The sequence below is a fragment of the Antennarius striatus genome, chromosome 1 (genome assembly GCF_040054535.1).
Source record: "Antennarius striatus isolate MH-2024 chromosome 1, ASM4005453v1, whole genome shotgun sequence".
Lineage (NCBI taxonomy): Eukaryota > Metazoa > Chordata > Actinopteri > Lophiiformes > Antennariidae > Antennarius > Antennarius striatus.
In genome coordinates this window covers 23,122,341-23,146,071 of record NC_090776.1, presented here as the reverse complement: position 1 = coordinate 23,146,071, position 23,731 = coordinate 23,122,341, and the positions used below count along the sequence as shown (strand labels likewise).

At 41.9% G+C, this 23,731-nt stretch overlaps 3 protein-coding genes across 6 annotated transcripts; 1 reads left to right on the top strand and 2 right to left on the bottom strand.

The window, feature by feature from the left end:
• The first annotated feature begins 440 nt into the window (after positions 1-440).
• On the top strand, positions 441-7,949 carry LOC137593157 (microtubule-associated tyrosine carboxypeptidase-like). Of its 2 annotated transcripts, none has more exons than XM_068311808.1 (7): positions 441-606; positions 921-1,666; positions 1,742-1,885; positions 2,943-3,075; positions 3,436-3,741; positions 4,318-4,415; positions 4,792-7,949. In XM_068311808.1, exons 2-7 carry the CDS (start codon positions 947-949, stop codon positions 4,951-4,953), a joined length of 1,563 nt encoding a protein of 520 aa, XP_068167909.1. In that variant the 5' UTR covers positions 441-606; positions 921-946; the 3' UTR covers positions 4,954-7,949. The 2 variants fall into 2 exon arrangements, with proteins under 2 accessions (XP_068167909.1, XP_068167898.1); XM_068311797.1 differs by having other exon boundaries at positions 912-1,666.
• Positions 7,950-8,085: 136 nt separating this feature from the next.
• LOC137593170 (casein kinase II subunit alpha'-like) lies at positions 8,086-15,783 on the bottom strand. Of its 3 annotated transcripts, none has more exons than XM_068311818.1 (13): positions 15,525-15,783; positions 13,036-13,445; positions 11,984-12,095; positions 11,104-11,205; positions 10,911-10,961; positions 10,676-10,735; positions 10,422-10,505; positions 10,188-10,298; positions 9,988-10,089; positions 9,664-9,764; positions 8,792-8,967; positions 8,598-8,685; positions 8,086-8,507 (listed from the first exon to the last, which is right to left on the bottom strand). In XM_068311818.1, the coding sequence occupies exons 2-12, from the start codon at positions 13,140-13,142 to the stop codon at positions 8,612-8,614; spliced, it is 1,080 nt and encodes a 359-aa protein (XP_068167919.1). In that variant the 5' UTR covers positions 13,143-13,445; positions 15,525-15,783; the 3' UTR covers positions 8,086-8,507; positions 8,598-8,611. The 3 variants fall into 3 exon arrangements, with proteins under 3 accessions (XP_068167919.1, XP_068167926.1, XP_068167935.1); XM_068311825.1 differs by having other exon boundaries at positions 8,086-8,468; XM_068311834.1 differs by having other exon boundaries at positions 8,792-8,940.
• Positions 15,784-16,722: 939 nt separating this feature from the next.
• On the bottom strand, positions 16,723-22,951 carry LOC137592664 (zinc finger protein 319-like). Its single transcript, XM_068310977.1, has 2 exons — positions 22,733-22,951; positions 16,723-20,478 (listed from the first exon to the last, which is right to left on the bottom strand). The coding sequence occupies exon 2, from the start codon at positions 20,322-20,324 to the stop codon at positions 18,558-18,560; it is 1,767 nt and encodes a 588-aa protein (XP_068167078.1). The 5' UTR covers positions 20,325-20,478; positions 22,733-22,951; the 3' UTR covers positions 16,723-18,557.
• Positions 22,952-23,731: the final 780 nt, after the last annotated feature.

The following is a 23,731-nucleotide window of genomic DNA, read 5'->3' as shown; positions in this document are numbered from 1 at the left end:
TTCATTCATTCATCTTCCAACCACTTCATTCGCAGTGGTGGGTCATGTCTAAGGGCGTGAGGCGGGGAAAACTCCGGGTGCGACGCCAGTGCACCAAGCACACGCGCGCGCACACACACACACACACACACACACACACACACACAATTAACTTGAAGGAAGGCTTGTACACACTATATATAGATGCTTGCAACTACTAACCTGTGTAGAGTGGATTAATACTTTTTCCTTCGGGAACTAATATAGTTAAAAAAACAATAAATCCCCGACAAGAAAAAACGAATGCTCCTACTCTCTCCTTCTTGTCGAACGTGACGACGCTTACTTGTTTTCGTACGTGATGACGTTTTCTACTTTTCGTACGTGATGACGTACATAGCGTCACGCACAGCGTACTGCGTCATAACTTCCAACACATCCACTACTTCCGGGCCGGCCCAGGCAGGCGCCTCGGGCCTCGGTCGGTGTCTGAGCCGCTATTCGCGCACCGTTATCTCCACCCCCGCTGCACACACGGCCGCTCCGCTCGCTGTGTGAGGAGCTCCGGCCGAAATGAGTCAACTGACCGGCTAAAATCATAGCGGAAGTGCGGTGACTCGCTGCTGGGTGAGTGTTTGTTTGAGTTTGGAGTTAATGGAAACGTTTAGAAGCAGAACTGATTTGTTTTTGTCTTCCTTCATGTGAACTCTCATCTCTGTTGTTTAATTCGCTAATTCAAACTTAAACCGGTCATTTCTTAATTTGGTTAGGCTTATGCTGCAGTACCTAACGGGACCTTAGTTGTAATGGGAATTAACCTCTAGGCATTGTGTACACAGATTGTCTCTTTTCTCTTTGCTAGTCTTTGTCGTCACCGGCTGACATCCATTCATTGGCTCAGTTATATTCAAAAACTGTATTTATCCATTTAGTGTCAACAGGGTTGGTTCTGGAGGAAGGTGTGGTGATGGTGTTGGACTCAGGTGAAATCTTCATGGATCAGAATCAGGATGGAATTGTTGGGAGCAGCAGGGACCTGCTGGCGCCGGGTGTCCCAGCAGATCCACTTAAAACCCCCAGCAGCTCCGCCACGATGGCCAAGAAGAGCACCGCTGCCAAGAAAGGGAAGCTGGCCCACAATGGAATTCCCGCCCAAACAAACAGCAGCCAGGTGGTAGAGAAGAGGTCAACACCGAGAAGCAGCGCCGCACCCAGACCGCCGCTCCGCCGTCCCCTCAGCCTGGAGATGACGCCTCGGCGCCTGCGAGGACCTGAGGAACAGATGGCAGACAGGAGATTGGTGCAACCTCCTTGGCGTAGTGGATCAGCGGCTCCGTCACCCCCGGCTCGCAGCCTGACCAACCCCAATCTGGGCTCAGGTGGCTGGATGCGTCGCAGCGAGAGCACCTGTTCAGTCAATTACCCGGTGGGGTCCCGTGTCAGCAGGGGCCAAATGCGACCTGCCACCTCCCTCCCACATATAGCAAAAGGAGTTGGGGGCACGATGCTGCCTGCATCCTCCAGGCCATGTCTCCTTGTTGCCCTCAGGCCTCTGAACCTGGAGCAGGAGAAGCAGACTTTCTTCCAGTCCGACTACAAGTACGAACCTCAGTTTGAGTATGCACCGCCTGAGCCAAGGAGCGTGTTGGAGAAGTACAGAGAGGGCTCAGGTCTCTTCCTGGAGCAGGTATAGTACACCAGACACGAGTCAGCGCTGAACCCACATGCACAGGATCCTTATGAATTCTCTGTTTCACTGCAGGCAGTTGGGATCATGGAGTGTGTCCTGAGGAAATTTGGCTCCTATGAGAACTTTGAGGAAGTGACAGGTGGCAGCGTACTTCCTAAAAGTCAAGTCTGGGCCGCTGTACGTAAATACCTGCAGAAAGAAGGCTGTGTTGGAGAGGTAAGTGTCAAAGCTGTCAACATAGGTTGTTGAACAACATACCAACCACAGCATTTTCATGTGTCATAGCAACAAAAGCACAGGTGTCACCAGAAACATTCACAATCCAGTGCTGCAGTGAAGTTGGGGACATGCTGTATGAGTTTAGCCTATTAGCACAAAATTTCAACTTTATCACGATTGTTGGAATGTAAATGGAGAGATGAGTGATCAACAGATCTGGACTGACAAATGTCAGCCATCCAAAATGTATTGTCACATACTATATATTTGGTCAACTTCATGTTTGTCATATTTAAGTTAGACGTTATCTCCACCAATAGATGATTTGTGACTCCTGAAGGTCATCTATATGAATAAAAAAACTCATAATTCTTGGAAAATGAGTTAATTGCAACTGTTAAGAGTTTAAATGAAACACAATTGTAATAATTATGACAATAATAAAGTGTATTTGAATAGCGCCTCAACTAAGACCCCCTCTTTACATCTTGTCCTCCTCTTGGAGAAGAAGCTCCTGAGTTTTAGAAGAAGAAAGTTCCTTTTATTTGTCCATCAGTGGGGATTTTGTTTTTTTCAGTTTGATGCGTGTCAGTTTGAGACGCACATCAAACTGGAAAAAGGCTCTTGCTCAATCTGTGAAAGCCTCCTGGATGGGAGGAGAAATATCTTCAAATGCATCTTTTGTATGCATGTATGTACAGTATGTACCGTTATGTTTGACTGAAGCATGCATGTTTGAACCCCTCTTCTCTGCTGCAATTGTGTAAATGTTCCCACTGTGGGACAAATAAATTTTTATCTTATTTTACCTTAAACTAGAAGCAAGTGCATTTGTCCTTATTCAACCTTTAATGGTTAAATGAAATTTTTAAAAAAACTGTCTTTTATCCAGATCTCCAAAATGCAATGATTTCTGTGATACATACACAACGCTTCAAATCAGAATACATGTGAGGGGGGGTTTTACAATCTGCATACATCATGCTCTGCCCTTAGGTGAGTTGGATGAAATATTTTTATGTGTGTTTATCGATGGGGTTTGTTTCTCTTCCAGGTTGTGGTGCGTCTGTCTGACGAGCTGCTGTCTCAGGCGGTGATGGTGGTGGAGAGCTGCCGTCCCACTCTGACCATCAATCTGGCCGGAGCTCGACAGCACTGGCTGGAGGGGATGCTGAGACACGAGATAGGTAATTTTCATCTAAATATAATCATCTCTGAATAACTGAGTGAAAACTTGAAAATAATTCAAATATATGTTAAACTCAATTCACGGAGCACATGCTATACACACTGCTAAATGTGACTCCCACAACACAACAACATTTCTGGAGTTTCACAAGGAATCGCAGTGTTGCCACATTCTTCACAAGGAGATTGAGAATTATTATAATAATAATGAATTTTCCATTATTTCCTAGGAGACAATTATGTAGAGTTTTGTGTGATTTTCAGACAAGCATTTTGTGAATTACAAATACAGCACATCATACCCATCATTCCACAGGTTTTAATGTATTTTTGTGTCGTATGTTCTCTCCTCTGCTCAGGCACACATTATCTGCGTGGAGTGAACAACAACCAGCAGCCGTGGGCCACCTCTGAGGGCAGGAAGCAGTTTGGCCTCAAACCAGCCAATCCCACAGAGGAAGGTCTTGCCAGTCTGCATAGCGTGTTACTACGGAAACAGCCTTTCCTCTGGCGTGCGGCTCTGCTTTACTACACGGTGTACCACGCTACTAGCATGAGCTTCAGCCAGCTCTTCAGCCACATCTCATGCTTTGTCCAGGATCCAGATGTTCGCTGGGAGTACTGCCTGCGAGCCAAGAGGGGACAGACAGACACATCACAACCTGGTGAACACACCCACACACACACACACACACACACACACACACACACACACACACACACACACACACACACACACACACACACACACACACACACACACACACACAGGCACACCTAAACACACACCTGAACACAACACAACTTATATTTTCTTCAAAAAAGAAGAGAAAACACTGGAAAAACATAAATACCATGTTCTGAATCATCTACTTTCTCTACGTTTTGCCTGTCAGGTTGCACAGACACTGCTGCTGCTTTGTTCTCTAGTTTCTCGCAGTTGGAACCCAGAATTGACCATCAAGCAGTGCTACAGCAGTGAAAAGTGTATTTATGTAGCAAACTGTTAGCTTGTCAATGTTTTATCAGGCAAACAAACCAAAACAATGTACTTAGGAGATAAAACCTGGTGTGTAAAAAAAGTTAATGAATAAGAACCGTCTTATCAGCTCCTTTTTTTCCACATGATTATGGCAGCACAGTAAACTTTAAACAGTATATGGGTGATAAAAACTAATGAGAAGGATCATATTTATGCACAAGGCTGTCATGTTTATGGTCTTGGGATGATTTTGTCACAGGTTGCTTCAGTAAAGATCAGGTGTACCTGGACGGGATCCTCCGAATCCTTCGTCACCGAAGGGCCATCGACTTCAAGACTTTGACTTCTTTAGGCAAGGTCAGTGTCGTCTCCTTCAAATCCAACCCTGTGTGGCACAGTATAAAGTATGTTCACATGTAGAATTTTATATTTATATTTATTATTAACACTATTATTCTGAAGTAGCACAATTTTTTATTTATTTTTTAATTTGTAATTTGTCAAAGGTATTCATTTGGAAAAAGACCACAGCATCAGCTATGTAATTTAAATAATCTGCTACCTTTATGATATTTTCAGCAATAATTTAGACTAGGATTTAATTATAGAACTTTTTGAAATTAGTATTTTATCTCTGATACAATCAAAACAATAGGAGGAGTGATTTTTGTTTTTGGGGGATGTGTTCCATCTTTATTTATGTCACCATCTCAATGAAATCTTTGTTGTGCAGGTGTCCTATGAAGATGTGGAGAGGCTGAGGCAGCTGGCTGTGTTGTCGAGAACCAGAATACCACACTTCATGCGAGACCAGGAGCGCTACCTGCAACATCTGGATCACATCGTCGCCGTAAACGAACTAGATGATTCAGCTCTACAAGATCTGCTACCTTGACCTTCTCAAGTCGACCTCATGCAACAGCGGAATCCCCAGAAGAAGTGGAAGATGCCGGTAGATGACTGTTTGAATATCACTGAAATCGTCCAGTATTATCAAAGTTTCATTTTAGTGATCTTTGTTTTTTTAAAACTTGAACAGTACGAACAAAAAAGGGACACAGACGTCAACGTCTTTGTTAATTTTCACTTTTTGGCCAATGCATGTTTATGTGGCTTTTTCACATGACAGTACTGTTCCCTCGCCTTGACTATGAAGTTACCTCAACAATGCAAACTCGTATGTAACCAACAGTATGTACTGTATGTAGTCTCACACATAATCACTGAATCAATTATCTATACAAGATTAGCTCTCGTGTCGCACACGCTACATGATCACATGCTTTATTTATACTCCTGTTTAAGTTTTTATGCTTAGAACAAACTGAATGTCTGATATCAGCTTTATACCTTTTTTAGTTGTTTTATGCCTTAGATTGTTTGCATTTTGAAAAAGGACACCAAGGTCACATGATTACCAAACCCTGAAGAAGACTAAGACCACAAATCCTAAGATATTAAGTGCCGGTGGACTCAGTCAAGTACTAAAAAAAAAAATCTTTGGGGGTGTTTTAGAAATATTGGTGTTATTAATTCAATATTGAGCTGTGTTGTTTGTCTCAACAGTGTCCTTGGTGTACTTTTGGTATTTCTATGCTACTGTGATGTGGCCCACGCTCTGCTATTTGAAGAAACCAAATTTTTTTTTTAGCGTTAAAAAAGTTACGTAGCTTTTTTACAGTAAGTTAAATGAGAATAGCAATACCTCTGTCATATCGGTCCATTCACCTATGACTAAAATAAGCAGAAAGAGTGAAATTGCTTGCTCTGTCCAATTGTAAAACCTCAGCTCTGTCAACTTTTCAGCAATTGTTCAATCTTGGCTTAAAAAAATTTGCTAGCAGAAATTGCATCAGAAAATGTTGAACTTCGCTTGTTAGTATTTTTTCCAGTTTTTATGCTAGACGATATGAGACAGACGTGGGAGTTGTATTGATCTCATCTAACTTCACGACTCAGTTGGGTATTGTTTTACTAGCAGCCAGTATTTCCTCGGCCTGGCGGCTGATGGAGCAGGGACGTTGTGGGCGTGCCTTCGATGATCTGCTGTAGCTCGCCGAGCGTTTGTAGCAGCTTCTTACTGTGTTTCACACTTTAACACGTCAGATGTCTTTTAGGGCATTCATTTGGGGGACAAGTCACGTCTGAGGTCACAACCAGAACTATACAGGTTGAACCACCACCCCCCTTAAAAAAATATGTAAAATGTGAATTCTACTTCTGTAATGCAATGTAAATATTTCAAGATTGTAATTTTTCATCATTGACTTGATTACTGTCAAACAGTTTTATTGGTGTGCAGATTTAAATTGGAGCAGGATGTCATTAGCTGACCTAAGCCTGAATTCCCCCAAATGAATGCACCGGTTTGTTACGCACGAATGTTGCACAATTTTTTGTGTTCTGGAAAAAAACCCAACATTGAATTTCCAGTTATTTATTAAAAAGTACACGTACAATGAATCGTCTTGTTTTATGAATCACCAGAATGAGTCCAGTTCTTGAAAGTTAGTTCGAGCTATCTTGCAATTAGGCTAAAGTAACTCTCACTGGTTCTGCATACCCGAGTCTTCTCCTGTCTCAACAAACAGAAGAGTTCTGCTGAAGTTGCCTGTCGTGTTGAGGTACATAGGGTGTCTAGCTGTGCATGTACCCATGATCAAGTTTGTAAAGGTTACAATGAAGCTTTCACCTCCAAAAAGGTGTAAATTTCTCAATGTGGAATTTCCCGTTTTATGGAGACCTGGATTATGATGCATGAACGCTGAAATCATTTTATGATTTTTTTTTTTAAAGGAGATAGCTGCACAGCTATTTGATTGTAATGCTCCTAAAACTAAGAATTTTTATTTTTGGGTGCAACATTCCTTTAAATTTTGGTTAAACTAACTCCTGTCTTCCACACATCTGTAACGACTGTTTCCCGGAGGTCTGATGTTCGTGATTAAAGCTAACGAGGGTTAAAAAGCCTCATGTAGCACGATTCATTGTAAAAACCATCCTAATCCAGTTAGAGAAAAATATTCAACCTCAATTGCATATTAAATTAGGTTTATTGGTAAAACTCTCTCACCAGTTTGGAATAACCAAATCACAGAAGAACCATTTAAAAATTCATTACAACATATTTCGTGTGCCCCCCCCCCAACCATGTAACCAAATCCTGCTTTCCGTGATGACTGCAGTCGATCCAACCCTACAATGCATCATCTTCACTACAGTATTTTCCGCACTATAAGGCGTACCTAAAAGCCTTTAATTTTCTCAAAAACCAACAGTGCAACTTATAATCAAGTGCGCCTTATATGTGAAAGAAGTTTTAAAATAAGCCATTCATTAAAGGTGCGCCTTTTAGTGCAAAAAATACTGTACTTCGAAGAGACCCTTCAGCTTTCTGACAGCTTTTGCAGGAATCTTAGCCCATTCCTCACGGACAAAGACCACCAGGTCTGGACCCTCCCTAGAATCATACCAGAGTTTCTATGGAAGTCAAGTCAGAGATTCCTGTCATCCAGTGACACTCCAGCCTCATCTTCCTCACACGTGGTGAGAAGTTTTCTTGTAGGATTTCTTAATCCTTGATGGAATCCATCCTACACTCAATAGGCTGCAGGTTTCCAGAGTCTGAGGAAGTGCAGCAGCACCAGAGCATCACTGAGCCACCATCAAGCTTCACTGTAGGTGTTTGTTTCAGCCTCAGCTTCATTCTTCCTCCTCGGGATTTCAGGCATGGAGATGGGATGCTTGATAAAGCGTATGATGCTGATTGTGTTTCAAAATTTGATTTTATGCTAGCCAGGAGGTGTAAACATTTAGTACGCAGTATTTAATGAAGTGGCGTTATGTTTTAAACTAGGTAGACACTCGGAATATTATTTTTATTATTTGCACTGTTCTTGTGTGATTTGATTAAAGTACATACAAAGTGTATATTTTGCCAATAAACCTTGTTCATTGGGGTGAATCATTTTACTTCTAGCTGTTGTGATTTACTTCCTGTTCCTGAGACAATAAAGTCCAACATGCACACCTTTAAATAAAAACTGTTTATTCTCTTTCAATATAGTTTTTGTTCTATCCTTAGCAGAAAACAGCCTTTTTAGGCCACTCAGTGCTAAAACCTGGAATCGGAGCTTCAGGTCACCACAGCATTGTAACGACGCACAATTGTCTTTACAGCACTACACCGGCTTGAAACTGATTCAACAGCAGTCATTTTAAAAACAGGGAATTGTTGGGAGGCAGGAGGAGTGGGGTAAGGTCTGTTTTCAGGTTTTATCTGTGATGCAGAGTAGCTCCGCTTCTCCCCAGGTTTTGTTGACAAGAAGTTTAATCCATGCGTGGATCTTTATGTGCTGTTAAATTGACATCTTGCTCCAGTATGGCTGTTTGGCGTGGAGGCAGAGGGTTCTGCCATGAGAAGAACACAAATTGAGGTAAAGACTCATCCTGATTGGGATAGAGGACAAAACAAAAAACCAATGTCAAGCACTGATCACTTTCTAAAGTGCGGAAACATAACGTTTGGCGGTGTAGTACCTGCTGTCTGGTTATCATGTTGCATTGGAGCTGCTTATGGCCTTTGAGCCCTCTGTGTTGGCATTGGCATGTTCCTTCACCACGGGATCTGCAAGGACAAAAGAATTTGACAACCTGCCAGAAGACTAGGCCTATGATACATTTACCTATACTTAAATATAAGTAAATAAACTGGATCTGGATGTGATACTAACAGAAGTATGGGTGCTGCATGGCTTCAGCTGCTGTCAGCCTCTGTTGGTGGTCGTAGCGCAGCAGCTTGTCCAGCAGATCCAGAGCCTCGGGACTCACCAGGTGCTGGTTCTCTGATTGGATGAACTGCTCCCAGCGTTTCCGTGTTTGTCTACACACAAGCAAACGACGACGTGATCTGAACAGACCAATTAAACTGTAGCATTAAAATGAAAACTTTACTGAAGTCTTTACTCTTTGTTTCTATTGACAAAAAAGGAGACAAATTATTACAGGATTTTTTTTTTCTAAATTAGAAACCAAATACAGTGCGCCCTCGTGAGTTCGCGTATCAAACCTCGCAACTTCACCTCATCGCAGATTTTTGGTAGGCAGTCACGTGATACCATACGCAAATTCTATTGGCTGACGGCATCCAGAAGTGCGCTACATTCCGCGAGTCTCGGACTTATGTGAAACACAAAGGCGCTTTAAATAGTCGATAAGAGTGTGGGGAAAGGTAATACAGACAGAAGGTGGTTTCACATCAGTATGGGGAGGGTTATAAAAGCTTATTACCGTAAATAAGATAGTTTGTCGCTCTATTCTATTGCAGAATTCGTTAATCTCCTGTGGTTCCTGGAACGTATTTTCACTACGAACAGCCCAATATTTTTTGAGATAGTTCCAGGATCCAGATACCAATTCAAATCTAACACAAAATTTTCTGGATTTATCCCTGGCCTAGGTCCAATCGCTTTAATCAATTTTGTGAATTTGGGTTTGAAAAATAGTTTCTTTGAGTAAATGCGTTGACAAACGTACAAACGAATACACCTGACAGCCTCAGTGGCGGTAACAACATATCAGTGATCCTTCCGGGGATGATACTCACTGTCCCAGGAGGTCTTTGAAGCGAGTGTCCAGTTCTATGTGATATTTGTGGAGGTAACCAAAGAGCTCATCGGTGCCCAGAACCTTAGCAATGCGGACCAGCTGGAAATCAAGTGACATGTTTGTGTAACACATTCGATGGACTCTGCAGACACGTTACCTTACAGTCACTGAATTCTCTCAACTAGTCAAATAAAATCTCAAGACAGACGTGTTGATATGGCAAACAAACAAGGCCAGAAATCTTAACTCAAACTCATGAACACACCTTGTGCCTTAAAATTTCTTTAATTTAATACATTTGGACCTGAATGTGATGCATTACCTGGTCGTAGTTGTCCTGGCCGTGAAAAAACGGCTCCTTCAGAAAGATCATGCTGGCCAACATGCAGCCTAGACTCCACATGTCCAAACTATAGTCATACATCTGTGGGACATGAAACAAGTAATCCATAGACTAACGGTGTATTTAGGAACGAAAAAAAAAGAGAGCCTGTACAGCAAACAAAAGCAGCAAGAAGGTACCTGATAGTCCACTAGCAGCTCAGGGCCTTTAAAATAGCGGGAGGCCACCCTGACGTTGTATTCCTGAGCAGGATGGTAAAATTCTGCCAAACCCCAGTCTATAAGACGAAGCTGTGGAACAGAGAGAAACGAACAAATAATGAGGACTAAATCAATCTTGGAGTTTTCCTCTACGAGGAATCCAATAAAAAACAAGTCTGAAAGCTTTGTTCACGTAAACACACACACACACACCTTCCTCAGCTGGTGGTCGATCATCACATTGTGGGGCTTCACGTCCCGGTGCATGATCCCCATACTGTGACAGTAGTCCAGAGCCTGGAAGACGAGAAGATCATTTACATCAAAACAATACTTTGGACTTTCCTCCAGACTTCAGGTTGTTATTTATTTATTTTTTTGTCCCCATCTAAAGTGTACCTTAACAGGAAGTTGTTAAATGTTTCAAACAACTTAGTTTAGGGGTGGAGTAAATCACATTTATTTACCTTGAGCAGCTCATACATGTAGTAACGGATATCGTAGTCTGTCAGCTTCTGATAAAGCTCCTGTGGAAGCACATGAAGATATCCGTGTATAAAACGTTTTGCTCGCCTGACCTCTATGAACGTCCAACAGTCACTGAAGGGGTTATGGGTGTTATTAATAATGGATATATGTATTTGCATGAATGGTAACTTTGCAGCTGTTTCAGCATGTATGATGTCGGCCAAACATAAGTACCTTAAAATCTGTGTTATTGATGCACTCAAAGACAAGCGCTGGTGTTCTGGACTGCAAAGAGAGGACAACACAAGGCTTAACCCGAGGACCACGGCGGTGAGGTGGTCGTCTTCACACACAGTTACACGCATGGCTGGATTACAAGAGCTGACATGCAGCATGCAAGCAAAGTAGTGGCAGGAATCAAACTCACCACCGGGTCTTTGACTGTGTCGACCAGACGAATAATGTTGGTTCCCCCACGCAGGTTTTCAAGAATTTTTATCTCCCGTTTGATCTTCTTCTTTTTGACAGGCTGAAGAAATTAAGACACACATCCAATACAGTAGTACCAAAATACAGAAAGAATGAAGTTCTACTGGGAATAAATGTTTGATTACACAAACATCCCTCAGTGTAATAAAATTCAACTAAATCTTCAAAATAAAAAAGGAAAATTTATAACCATCATGAAGGGAGGTAAAGAGGTTTCCCCTCTGCCCCCAGCCTCACACTTCTCCCTCACTACATGTCAGCTATGTACTAATACATAACCGATGAAGAGGAGGAGGAGGAGAGCTGCTACTCATTACTGTGTGAGTAATGGGATGTTCTTGGATCACAGTCTTATGCATCTTTTAAATAGTAGATAGAAAAAGGGAAAACCCATTCACAGAGAAAATATATAAACTACAAAGAAAGGCCATGATGGGACGACTGATATTTGAACCCATGACCTTTGTTCTGTGAGGCAACAGTGTTAACCAGTATGCCACTATCTCAGACTGGTTCAGACAGACTTGTGTGAGATCCGTTATATGATTGTAGGAGCATTTACACATCTGACCAGCAGATGTCACTAAAGTGTCATGGAGTCTCCTCTTCTTTAAGAACTGACAGTTTGTGACAACAGAAAGAATCTGAAGTTCAGATTCTTTCTGTTGTCACAAACTGTCTTCAATGGACAGAGCAGCATGCCAACTTTGACAGGAAATAAACAAAACACTGACGTTACAGCTACAGAGACTGAGAACAGATCTGTCTGATGGAAAAAAGGCAATCAAAGCTCAAAAAGCACCAATAAATGAGCTCACCTTGAGGATTTTCACCACCACTTTCTCATTGTTGGTCACATTTATAGCCTCAAATACTTCACTGTATTTCCCTCTGCCCAACTTACGCACCAACTGGTAGTTGTCTTGATTGCTGAGAAAGAGTGGGAAAAAGGAAAACAACAATAAGACTACAAATTATATTAGTGGACTTTCCATGTTCTACCTAACTACAGGGAAGGTTTATCCACAGCTGAATTCCATTAAACAGTATATATATTGCTTTGTATTTTTGTTTGATCCAAGTCTCGAGATGTCAAGGCCAGAAGTTGTGGTTGTTTCCTCACACGATCTGATACCTTCTAAAGCTACTCTGTCAAAGAGCAATTTGTAACCCAAACCCTGAGGCTCTGGATAGAGGCTAACGTGCACATATAATCCAAATCGGCACAAAGTCTGTGAAAACTGTTAAACTTCCTCTGAGCCAGTGAGAGCAGACTGGATTCATGTTACAGCTCACTTTGTTCCATCTCTATTACTCGCAGCTCATTTTAGGTGAGTGCTAACATTTTGTTTTAGAATCTAAATCATCTCAGACTGATTACTGATCATCTTCTTCTTCTTTTCCTGTCGGCTTTTCCCTTCAGGGGTCGCCACAGCGAATCAGTTGCCTCCATCTAACCCTGTCTTCTGCATCCTCTTCTCTCACACCAACTACCTTCATGTCCTCTTTCATTACATCCATGAACCTCCTCTTTGGTCTTCCTCTAGGCCTCCTGCCTGGCAGTTCAAAACTCAGCATCCTTCTACCAATATATTCACTATCTCTCCTCTGGACATGTATCCATACAGTTAGAAGATGACAGTAACTGTTTATGGCTTCTTCGATGAAGATTTATTTTATGTAAAGCAAACATATTTGGGTTTTAGACTACATGACTACATTTGAAGTTGTTGCCTTGCACCATAAAGTATCACAAGTGATCAAAACAATTCTAATCACTTAATCATACAAATATTCAAAACATTAATAGTACAAACTTTATTTTTTATTGGAACTATACTTGATTTGACATAAAAACACACACACTCACCTCCAGTTTGGTACGTGTGCATCGTAGTCCCAGTACTCCCTGTTCTTCTGTGTGTTGACGTCGGTGTACACACGAGCCTTGCTGCTGGCCGGCGTGGATCCGGGCATTGCGAGCTGCGAGGCCACGTAATGAGGCCCTTCACCTCCCTCTGAATACTTCTTGGCTTGATAATGGAATGCAGCACACCGACTCTCCAGACAGCGTTGCTCTAAGATCCTCTTGCTATGCTTATCATGGGCTTTGGCTGTTTGTGCCCTGTGATGAAATACGTCAGGCCGGTCTGACGCAGCTGTCGTGCAGACTGACAAAACTACAATGACTGAGTGTGTGAAGCCCCTGAGAAGGATGTTGACGGGCAGGATGGGATGAAGCCCCGCCAGCTGCAAGACGACAGGGGACAGGAGACAAGGCTGAAGGAGAGGATGAAAATTCAGACAAAATTATTCAATCACTGATGATGGGAATAAACAGAACTCTATATAATTTTTAAACAGGGACACAAAATTACCTTCTCAGCTCAAGATAATGCAACCAAATTGTTTTATTTGAGCATTGGTCTAAAATTCAGATATTTACCCGATTTCTTCACACAATAATTTTTGGAATCCTGGCTTAATACCAATTTCCAAACAGCTTGGTAGCTGATATTCAATTATTTGCTTGGTTTTTTTTTTGTATTTTTATGAATTTTCAACTGTTGCTAATGTAGTAATAGTCTGAACAATGGCAAAAAGTCCCTTGATATTTCTGAAACATTTGTGAAAAACAGATGTTTTGCATTTGCTACTGATCCACATCAGACTGGCTCAACCAGAAGATTCACTGCACTGGTGCCTTAATTAGTGAACACGAGACATGAAACTATGTGAAAAGTCAAACAGCCATTAAGTTTAGCATTTGTGTCATTTTTGTCAAAAAATTGTGAAAATTTTTTAAAATCCTGGTGAAAATCAGACTCATCAAGCCAATAGAACATTTTATTATAATACTTTATAAAGACTTTGGATTTATGACAGAAGAATGACATCACTTATTTTACACCAGACATAACATATTAGGGCTTGCAAATATACCTTGAAATTAATATCGAAATCACTTCACATTACCTTGATTATAATAAATTAAGAATTATTTTCTTTCCATTTTTATACTACAGAGAAAAGTTCTGATGATGTCTGCTCCCAAGTAGGTTCATTGATGAACTATATGGAGTTATTTATTGAACATTCACAGCATTTTAATTTGCATGTACATTTTATTATAAAGTGAAAGTGGACATCATTTGAGGAGGGATGAGAGATGTCACTGAATATGACAGCTTGCAAAAGAAAAGTTAATGACTGCTTACATTGTGGAAAGATTTAATCATGTGAACTGACAGATTCTAAGTGTAACTTAAACACACAGCCCCACTTTGTACTTTATTTGATGGGTAACAACAATCCCCCATGTGGTCAAACTAGAGCTTAATGAACCTGGACACTTTATAGGTGACAGCAAAAAGGCAAATAAAAACCTGAAGACGTTGCACCTTGATTAGATTAATAAAAAAAACCCTCAAGATAAGTTTCAGATCACTAATACAAAAGTTATCAAAATCCTGGTAAGATCTGATGTGAATGGTTTTTCTTTCCTACATACAAAAAAGGTGATATAACGTTATTATTTTTACCACATGACTTGAAATGACCTATCCGTGGTAAACCTGGCTAGTTCTCCATCTGAACTCAAAAATGAAGCGGTCAGTCACATCTTAACAAATAAAAATATACACCAAAGGGACTAATTCTCCTGTGATAAACTCAACACATTTCGAAGAAATGCACACAAAAAATCAACTGGTGAAGATTTTTAGTCTCAAAAATCCGAAGCATTTAGAGCTGTGAAACATTGACCTCATTAAAAAAATGTTTTAATCAAAGACATTAATTTCACTGCCTTTTTCTTGAGGCCTGATATCAATCCATGACAAGACCAACCACCGTGCTCATTTAAATAGTATGGTCTAAAACCTATTTTTTAGGCGAGTATATCGTCAATTTAATACAAATTGATTTTTAAATCATATTTAGTCCCAAGTTTAGCAAAAAATAACAAGTGTTTCTAAGACTTTCTACACATGAACCAAATTTACATTCTGTCACTTATCTAATTTTTAGTTTTCCTGTCGTTTAATTTCCTAAAAACTCACAAATACTTAGTTAACGTAAATAATTTACCCAAAGCTTGTATTTGATGATAATATTAATATTAACGATGTTGTAGCCACTTAATCTCAACCTCCATCAAGTCTGTGAGCGCTAGCATCAGCGGCGAGCATTTCACGGCTAAAATGAGCTATCAAACTCATTAAACTAGAAGGATGTAATGCGGATTAACGTAAACAGTAAATTATGTTTATCTAAGAAAAAGAAATTTGAAGATTATGTATTAACATAAACACTTGTGTAGCGTGAAGTCAATAATGAGGCTAATGTTAGCCGGCTAACCTCGTCGTAGAAATATCCAGAGGAAGTCCGCCCGACCTGAATGTCGGTTAGCTCGTTAGCAGGATGTATGAGCTCGTTAAATATTCTCCGTAAAACAACACAGCAGCACCAAGTTCAAGGTTGTAACTGATGTGTGGAATAGAACAGCATGAGAGACTTAATAGTTGTATCAGATGGGTGGTGGTGGGGGTACACCCAGCAGGGGATCGTTAGTAAAACCAAAATATCTTCCCTTCTGCAGCATAGCACAACCCGGAAGTGAATTCGCAATCGTTCTTCTTCGTTGTTTATTGAAAGTTGAAAAATCCAACTATTCCCGCAGTACCGCCTCCTGCCGTATTGTACTGGGAAACAGGAGGAAACTACATTCTTATGAGATAACGGCTTTCAGATTTATAATTTGACAGTATGGTGTTCTCCACAAGAAGTCTGAGGAAGCTGTAAGAGGATTTTGAATTCCATGGTGACTGGATGAGGTCATAAAAACTAGAAAAATTCCATTTACCATAAATTTTGCCCTTTATTTCCATCCTACCATCTTCATAGCTCCAATATTTTGTAAGTTGCATAGATGTTTTCCATTTTTGTTATCATCCCAAATACGTGCCAGACTGATTGTAAATATGTTCTGGTGAAGGCTCTAGGTTGAACTTTATATCAGGGAACCTGATGGTCTTTATGCTTAATTCCATGTGATTGCTTAGCCAGAATATCTAAGCATAATATGTAAGACTATATAAATGAATCAAAAGGGTGTTTTTCCCTTATTCGGTGCCAAACCAAGGGAAACCCCCAACAGGACTAGTATACTGTAGTTCTTTTTCTGTAGTAGAATACATCTGAAGAAGTTGATTGCAAGGACACTTTGCAGGTAAGTGGCTGTTGGAATAAATATCTGGAATCAGTGAAGATCAAAGAACTTTGCAGACCAGCCTTTTTAGGAAATGCAGTTTTAGATGCAGTTTCTGCAGATGTACTGTATCGGTGCCCCTATGGTCCATAAATATGGGGAAAAATACCTTATCTAGGTATATCACTATTGCCAAAATCCATCGAGTTCTCTTGAGACATCAGTTCACTTAATTACTACAACCACCAATATAAACACGTCCTTGCTCTGCAGTGCCAACTCTATTTTTAACCACAAGCAGAATTACCTGTTAAGGTAGTGACAGAACAATCTACACCTTTATTTTCATACAGGTTTATTTGAATTGTCTGTATACAGTATGAACAGGAGTCTACATGATATCTATGCGTGTAAATCAATACGTTTTTGCACTCTTTCACCTCTAACAGAAGGTCTTGAGGCAGACTCACCGTGGCACAGCCAGTCTCCATCCCATTCCACCCCTGCTGCGATTCCCTTTGTCCTCAAGAGCCCCAAAATCCTTCTCTCAAATACTACAAAAGATTGTTGAGAATATAGAAATCCACACAGCAATCTCAAGTACACAGTATTTAAGAGACTCAATTCAGATTTTGATGACTCAGTGTGACGCCACTGTGACTTTTTGAGAGCCATGTAAAAATAGTGTTTGAGTCACTTTCATGTGGTCCTAGATCCGTGATCTAAGGTCAAATAAAAGTTGACAACCAGATCCGAATTTGTGGCTTTACACTCTCTCTCTCTCTCTCACACACACACACACACACACACACACACACACACACACACACACACACACACACACACACACACACACACACACACACATCTTCAGTTAGTTTTAGTGGAAAAACTAAAAAAAGAGATGAAAATACAGATCTATGAGAAGATCACAGCCTTTCAGAGTTAAATGTCATTCATTCACTACAGTGCACACATTTTGGTTATTGTCTCACTGATTTTTTTGTTGTTGTTGTTGTTAAGGCAGAAGACTCGTGCAAAAGTTCACGGATTCAGGTCACTGTCAGATTAACCAAATCTGAATTAAACACTGAAGCTCATAGCATGAACATCGCTTCTGAGATCAATCTGCTGCACAGCTGGAATGGACGAGGAGGAAGGAGTCTGGGAGTTACAGAAGCAATTCTTAAAAAAAAAAAAAACTTGATTAAATTTAACACAGTAACTGATGCAGCTAATTTGTGGCAGGTGAGCTTTTAAAATTTTGTCAAGCTGTGAGAATCCATCTGGAAATCAAAACTAAAGTGCTTGCCAAATACTGCAAGCTCATTCGTGGCGAATACAAAAGCAGGTAACATAAGCACTATACAGTTTCCCATGTTTACATAAGCGTATACACACAATCTAGAATATAACAGAGTAGACTATGCCATGAATCAGTAGTCATAAATATTACATTGTGCATGTTCTATTGCACATGTCAAGAGTTTATATGGCATGATAGGTATGAGTTAGTTACCTAGATGTTATTTAATGCAAAGATGCAACAACACAGATTTTATAGGACACGGGCTATACATTTTCACAAATTCACTTTTTTCTTCTCCTTGTTTCCTAAATAAACCAAACCTATAATACAACAGTGATATTAAAGTGTGATAAATATTCATGCACAAACAGATGATACTACCTAAGATCTACTACGTGAAAAGATACTGCTGCACAAGCCAGGCGCTGTATATGATGGGAAGTTTACTGGACATGGAAACCAATACAAAATTCATGACTGTTGAAAAAAAAATAATAAAGGCACATGGATTTCCAACGACACACATCTGACGACTGCCTACAAGGTCTAGTCTTCTTTCTCAACCACAGGATCAACAGCCACAAAAACTGACATCACATGCAACCACAGGATAAAGTCCAACACTCAGATTCATGATCTTCCCAAGTCTTACGTCACGGCTTTTCCGTTCTATTCCAAGTATTTTTTTTCCATGTGTTCCAAAAGAAGTTGAGGGATCCTATTAGCCTGTCGCTTTACTCAAGAAAAGGATGAGGATGAAGGAAGTTCTACTGATACTAAAATGTATTATGTATTAATTAATAGGTGCATGTTATAAACTACAAATGGTCGAGCGGAGGCTGGTACCAAGTGCTTTATTGGTCACGTTTGCAGTTCATGGGATGCAGGGGGCCTCGGGGAAACTCTCACCCTCAGCGGTGTGCTGGACTGTGTGTTCTTGCAGAGCTGTGAGGTCAACAAAGCGCTCCCCACACCACACACACTTAAACTGTGTCTCCCGTGAGTGTACGCTCTGGTGCTTGGCCAGGTGCTCCCGTTGCTTGAAGCTCTTGTCGCAGCTGGCGCACTTGAAAGGCTTCTCCCCGGTGTGGACCCGCCGATGGCGCTGCAGCTCCGAGGAGTACCTGAAGCGCTTTTCACAGTCAGGGCATTTGAGCGGTTTCTCCCGGGTGGGGTCGCAGCGGTGCTGAACGAACTCGGAGGACGAGACAAAGCGCTTGTCGCAAAGGGAGCATTTCAGCGGCTTCTCTGTGCAGTGAGAGTTTTGGTGGCGCTGCAGAGTGGAATTCTTTTTGTATCCTTTACCGCACACGTCGCACTTATAGGGTTTCTCCACTTCGCCGCCACATTTGTGTCTCAGCAGCTCTCCCGATTGGCTGAATGACTTCTGGCAGGACGCACACTTAAATAGACTTTCCATGCCATGAACCTGCTGGTGGTAAAGAAGGTGGGATGGCTGGAGAAATCCTTTATCGCAAAGGTTGCACTTGAAAGGGCGATCTGCTGGGTTTTTGTGAGTGCGTCGATGGCGTACCAGAGCGTACTGCTGCTTGAAACTCATCTGACACTCCTCGCACTGGAAAGGTCGCTCCTCTGAGTGGGTGCGCTCGTGCTGCCGCAGGTCGGACGGACGCTTGAAGCTCTTTCCGCAGGAGCCGCAACGGAAAGGTCTCTCCCCTTCTGGCTGGCACTGATGGTGCAGGAGCTCCGACGACTCCTTAAAGTGCATCTCGCACAAATTGCACTTGAACAGGTGCTCGCCCGAATGGGCGTACATGTGCCGCACGAGGTGGGAGCGGTGTTTGAAGCTCTTCTCGCACACGGCGCATTTATACGGCCGCTCAGAGCTGTGCGTGCGCTGGTGATGCGCCAGATGTGAAGACTGGCTGAAGCTTTTATCGCATGTGTCACATTTGTATGGCTTTTCACCCGTGTGCACTCTCTCGTGGCGAGTCAGCTCTGACAAATGACGGAAGGCCTTGTGGCACACGGAGCACTTGTATGGCCTGTCTGGCGCGGAGGCCTCGAATGCAGGTGGAGATGAGGCACTGATCGCTGCCCCACCGCTGGACGTCTCTCCAGTGGAGGGCTGCTGAGGGTTGGCAGCTGATGAAGTTGGGGTGACGTTTCCTGAACCCGGCCGGTAAGTTTTCTCACAGATGGAACATTTCATTGGGTTGTTTCCGTTGCCGTGCGAGTTGTGATGTTGGGCCAAGGAGGTGAGCAAAGAGAAGCCCATTTTACACACACCACACACAAATGGTTTCTGCTCCACCTGCACACACTGATGCTCCAGCAGGTCCGTCGCCTGACTGAAGATCTTCATACACTGGGTGCACTGGAAGGATCGATCTTGGTTCACCATGCACTGGTGCTCATGCGGGTTGGCCAAGTGGGAGATGTCATGACCACAGGCTCCACACTTATGCCCCCTCTCACCCCCTACTTGTAAGGAGGGCTGTTGGACTTGAACAGACAGCTGCTGGCCGTGCTGAGGCTGCTGCAGGGAGGTATCCGGCTGCAGGACAACTCCATACACGGTGCAGCCTAGAGTGTTGTCGGTTCCCTGGGGAAGTGTGTGCACAACGGAGGGTGGAGCGACTGCATGTTGCTGCTGCTGCTGCTGCCATGCCTCAGTCATCCTTCCTCTTTGTATGCAAAGATTCAGTACTCAAAAAATAGGGGGGGGGATTCCAATGCCAAACTAAGGATGTGGTTTATGAAATTGAAGCGGCACAGAGTAGAAGGAGCTAAATCTGCATTTAGAAATGTCCTTTGACATAGAGGGAAAAAACCTAAAAGGAAGAAACACAAACAACATTATTAACATACAAATTATACTGACAGTCAGTCCAAATACTGTATTTGTAATATTTGGTAATTAATACAAACCATTCATTAATTTATTTCATTGTGTACACAGATGTATTCATTTGGTAACAAAATTAAAAACAGATATTTTCACTCCTCATTGACTCAGTGCTTACTCGAGAACAAATCATCCCATTACATTTGTGTTTACATATGCAAACAATATAAATACATTTGCAATGCAGTGTGGCATTTGATTTCAAGTGTAACCAAGCGGAGTGTAACACATAGCGTGACCATGCACAAGGATCCAAAGAGGGTGGATCAACCCAGCGATCGGAGGTGCACTTGTTTGCTTGTCATCAGTCAACAATAGTGAGATTAGTACAGCTCTACCAGAACGCCTCTGGAGAAGACAGGCAGCATCTAACAGAGCCTGTGTCATAACTATCTGTAGGGATAGGCAGCACCTACCTGACCCGTGTTGCACTAAAACCGGCACAGGGTATGAGAAATCAGGCCAATGTAATCACTGTCACAAGAGTCCTCGACACTCAGTGTCAGTAACACTTTCATTTTTTCCCCCCATAATATGCAGAGTGCAGAGGTAAGAGATTGCATCAAATACAATGAAACCCCAGGAGAAAACATCCAGCCATTTGTGAGGATGCTGTAGCTTGGGCACCAGGGGACATTTCAATATCAACATCTTAGATTCAGAAGTAGTCCTAGATCAGCCTTCAGAGTCGCCTAACATCAGTCCCATAAGAAATCAGTGGTGTAAACCCGTCAACGGAGAGGGATGAGAGAAGATTCTCCAGGAATGCTGTCAGAAGCTGGTGTCTGTCTATGCATCACATCTGCAGTACTAAATAGCAGCTTAAGGGACTCTACTACAGATGCTTGTCATAAAAAAAAAAAAAAATTCAAATTGAATAATACAGCAACTAGTTAAACTAGTACTGAATTTTTGTGAAAAAAAAAAAAAACTTGGAAGGGAAAAAAAAAAACATGCAATACGTGTAACATTGAACTTTTTAAACTGTTGCTGTTCAGATGGGGTTTTAAGATTATCTTATGAATTTTTTTTTCCAATTCCAAATAAATAGGCCAAACGACTGATGTGATGCCAATGCCTAAAACACGCTCCAGTATTGATCAAAGGCACTAATCAATAAGCCATGAGACGACACCGCGTCATTCTGCACCTGACTATCGGCTGTCAGGACATGTATATCGGAAACAAACCATCCATGTAGCTCTGAGGCCCTGAACGCTCCCCCCGTCGTTTAGCAAACAAACGTTTGTAAATTGTGGGATGGGGTCAAAAAAATCATCCGTCAGCCAGACAATATCATCTCTTCTAGACACACGGATAATAAAAATAAAATAAAAAAGCAGTACAGTCTCTATCTAACCCTTCAGAGGAAGCTTCAACAAACGTGGGCACTGTCTATTTCCTGAAACGCAAACCGTGTTCGCAGTGGCTCTATCTCTAAGCTAACCGCTGTGTGACCAACAATAAACAGTTTAATTAAAATCATTCTGCCCTTCGTTTTGCTGTAGAGAAATAGCTTATTCCTAAAGACGACTGAATAGTATTTCTTTTCTTTCGGGATGGAGCTACCCAATGTTAGCATGTCAGCTGTCGCAGATTAGCTAACCATTTACAGCGAAAGAATTTACTGATCCTACTATGCGGACGCCATATTCCTCCTTCTTCTACCTCTGACAGGTTTATTCTTGCGTTCTTGTTCGAACAGGAACCAATCAGATCTTCTGATTATGAACAGAAACGCCGCAGACAAAAAATATCAACCAATCAGAGACAGAGAAGGGTGGGGCCTGCCGTCACCGTAGTAGGATACGAGATTTGGCTGCTGGCTAATCGTTAGCTTCAGCTAATGTGAGCGAACAACTGGACTTCATTCTAGATTACCAGCAGCTATCGGATCTGTCATCATAAAACACAACTGCCCGTTTTTTCGTGCTACAATTTGGATCTATTTCTATAGTGACACAAAGCAACAACGACGAAAGCATCACATTTTGTGAGCTACAGTCTCTTGGTTGAAGATGACACCCCACGAAAGGCCACAATACACTGAGTGGCGTTTGATGAACGGAAAACGGACCCCGAATCAAGCTAGGCCTGCCCGCTACTGCAGCCGAAGATTTGCCTTCTGGTGCCTCACACATAAAACACTATTCACCAAAAATAAAAGCGCGATAACTTACCGTGGATGCTTATTGACAGTTTACGCTGCCGTCTTCAGTCTCAGCTCGATAACCTTGGGTAAATTTAGGATTCAGAGGACCGGCAGTAGAGGTGATGCGGTTCAAGCCGGACGCCATCCTCCTGCAGACGGACGGACACCGGAAGCCGCCACGCAGGGAGCTGTCGCCGCGGAGCAGCTACAGCCGCAGTCGGTCCATAAAGACGGTACAATCAGAAGACTAAAATTTATCCGTGGAAACTATAAACCGCTATTTGAGTCAGCCTTAAAGTCAATAAAACGAAAACAAAGGCCGATACCAACCTTTAAGGTCCGAGTAAATGTAGTTTATCAGTACGACTGTAGGGGGCGGTGTTTCCTACTTTCCACTCTAAAATTAAAATACAGTACGTACCTGCAGAGTTCATTTATTTAATAAGATACCACGAAACTATAAAACCACCAGTAAAAAGCCTCAAAGCAAAGGACTCCAAAATGAAATGAAATTGAAATGAAAACCAGTATATTGAGATTATCCACCACCTGACAGGTATAGAATGTCAATATACTACTAATACTGATTGATCAACATGATTAATACACATACCTGTATGTGCCACATATATTTTGTGTTGCTTTAACCCACCAACGTAATGCCAAAGATGTGTTAACCATCAGGGGAGAGTGTCAATTATCATGTTGACATCAGGAATGTCAACCAGAGCAGTTATTCTTGATGCTGTTTGTTAATTTATCTACCGTAAAACAATGGTAGAGAAACTGACAATGTCAATGTTTTAAAAGAATTTATCAGTCTGGCCATCCAACCTCACATTTACGCCTGTGAGATGATCCCAGATCAGACAATCAAAGCAACGATTGGTTTGTATCACTGGAGAATCTCTGCACAAACTGTCTCAGGGAAACTCACCAGTATGCTCAGCCTCAGTGGGGTCTGACTCTCATCATACTCACCTTCAGTGGGGCAAATGCTCACTGTCAGTGGTGTCTGGTGCATTGG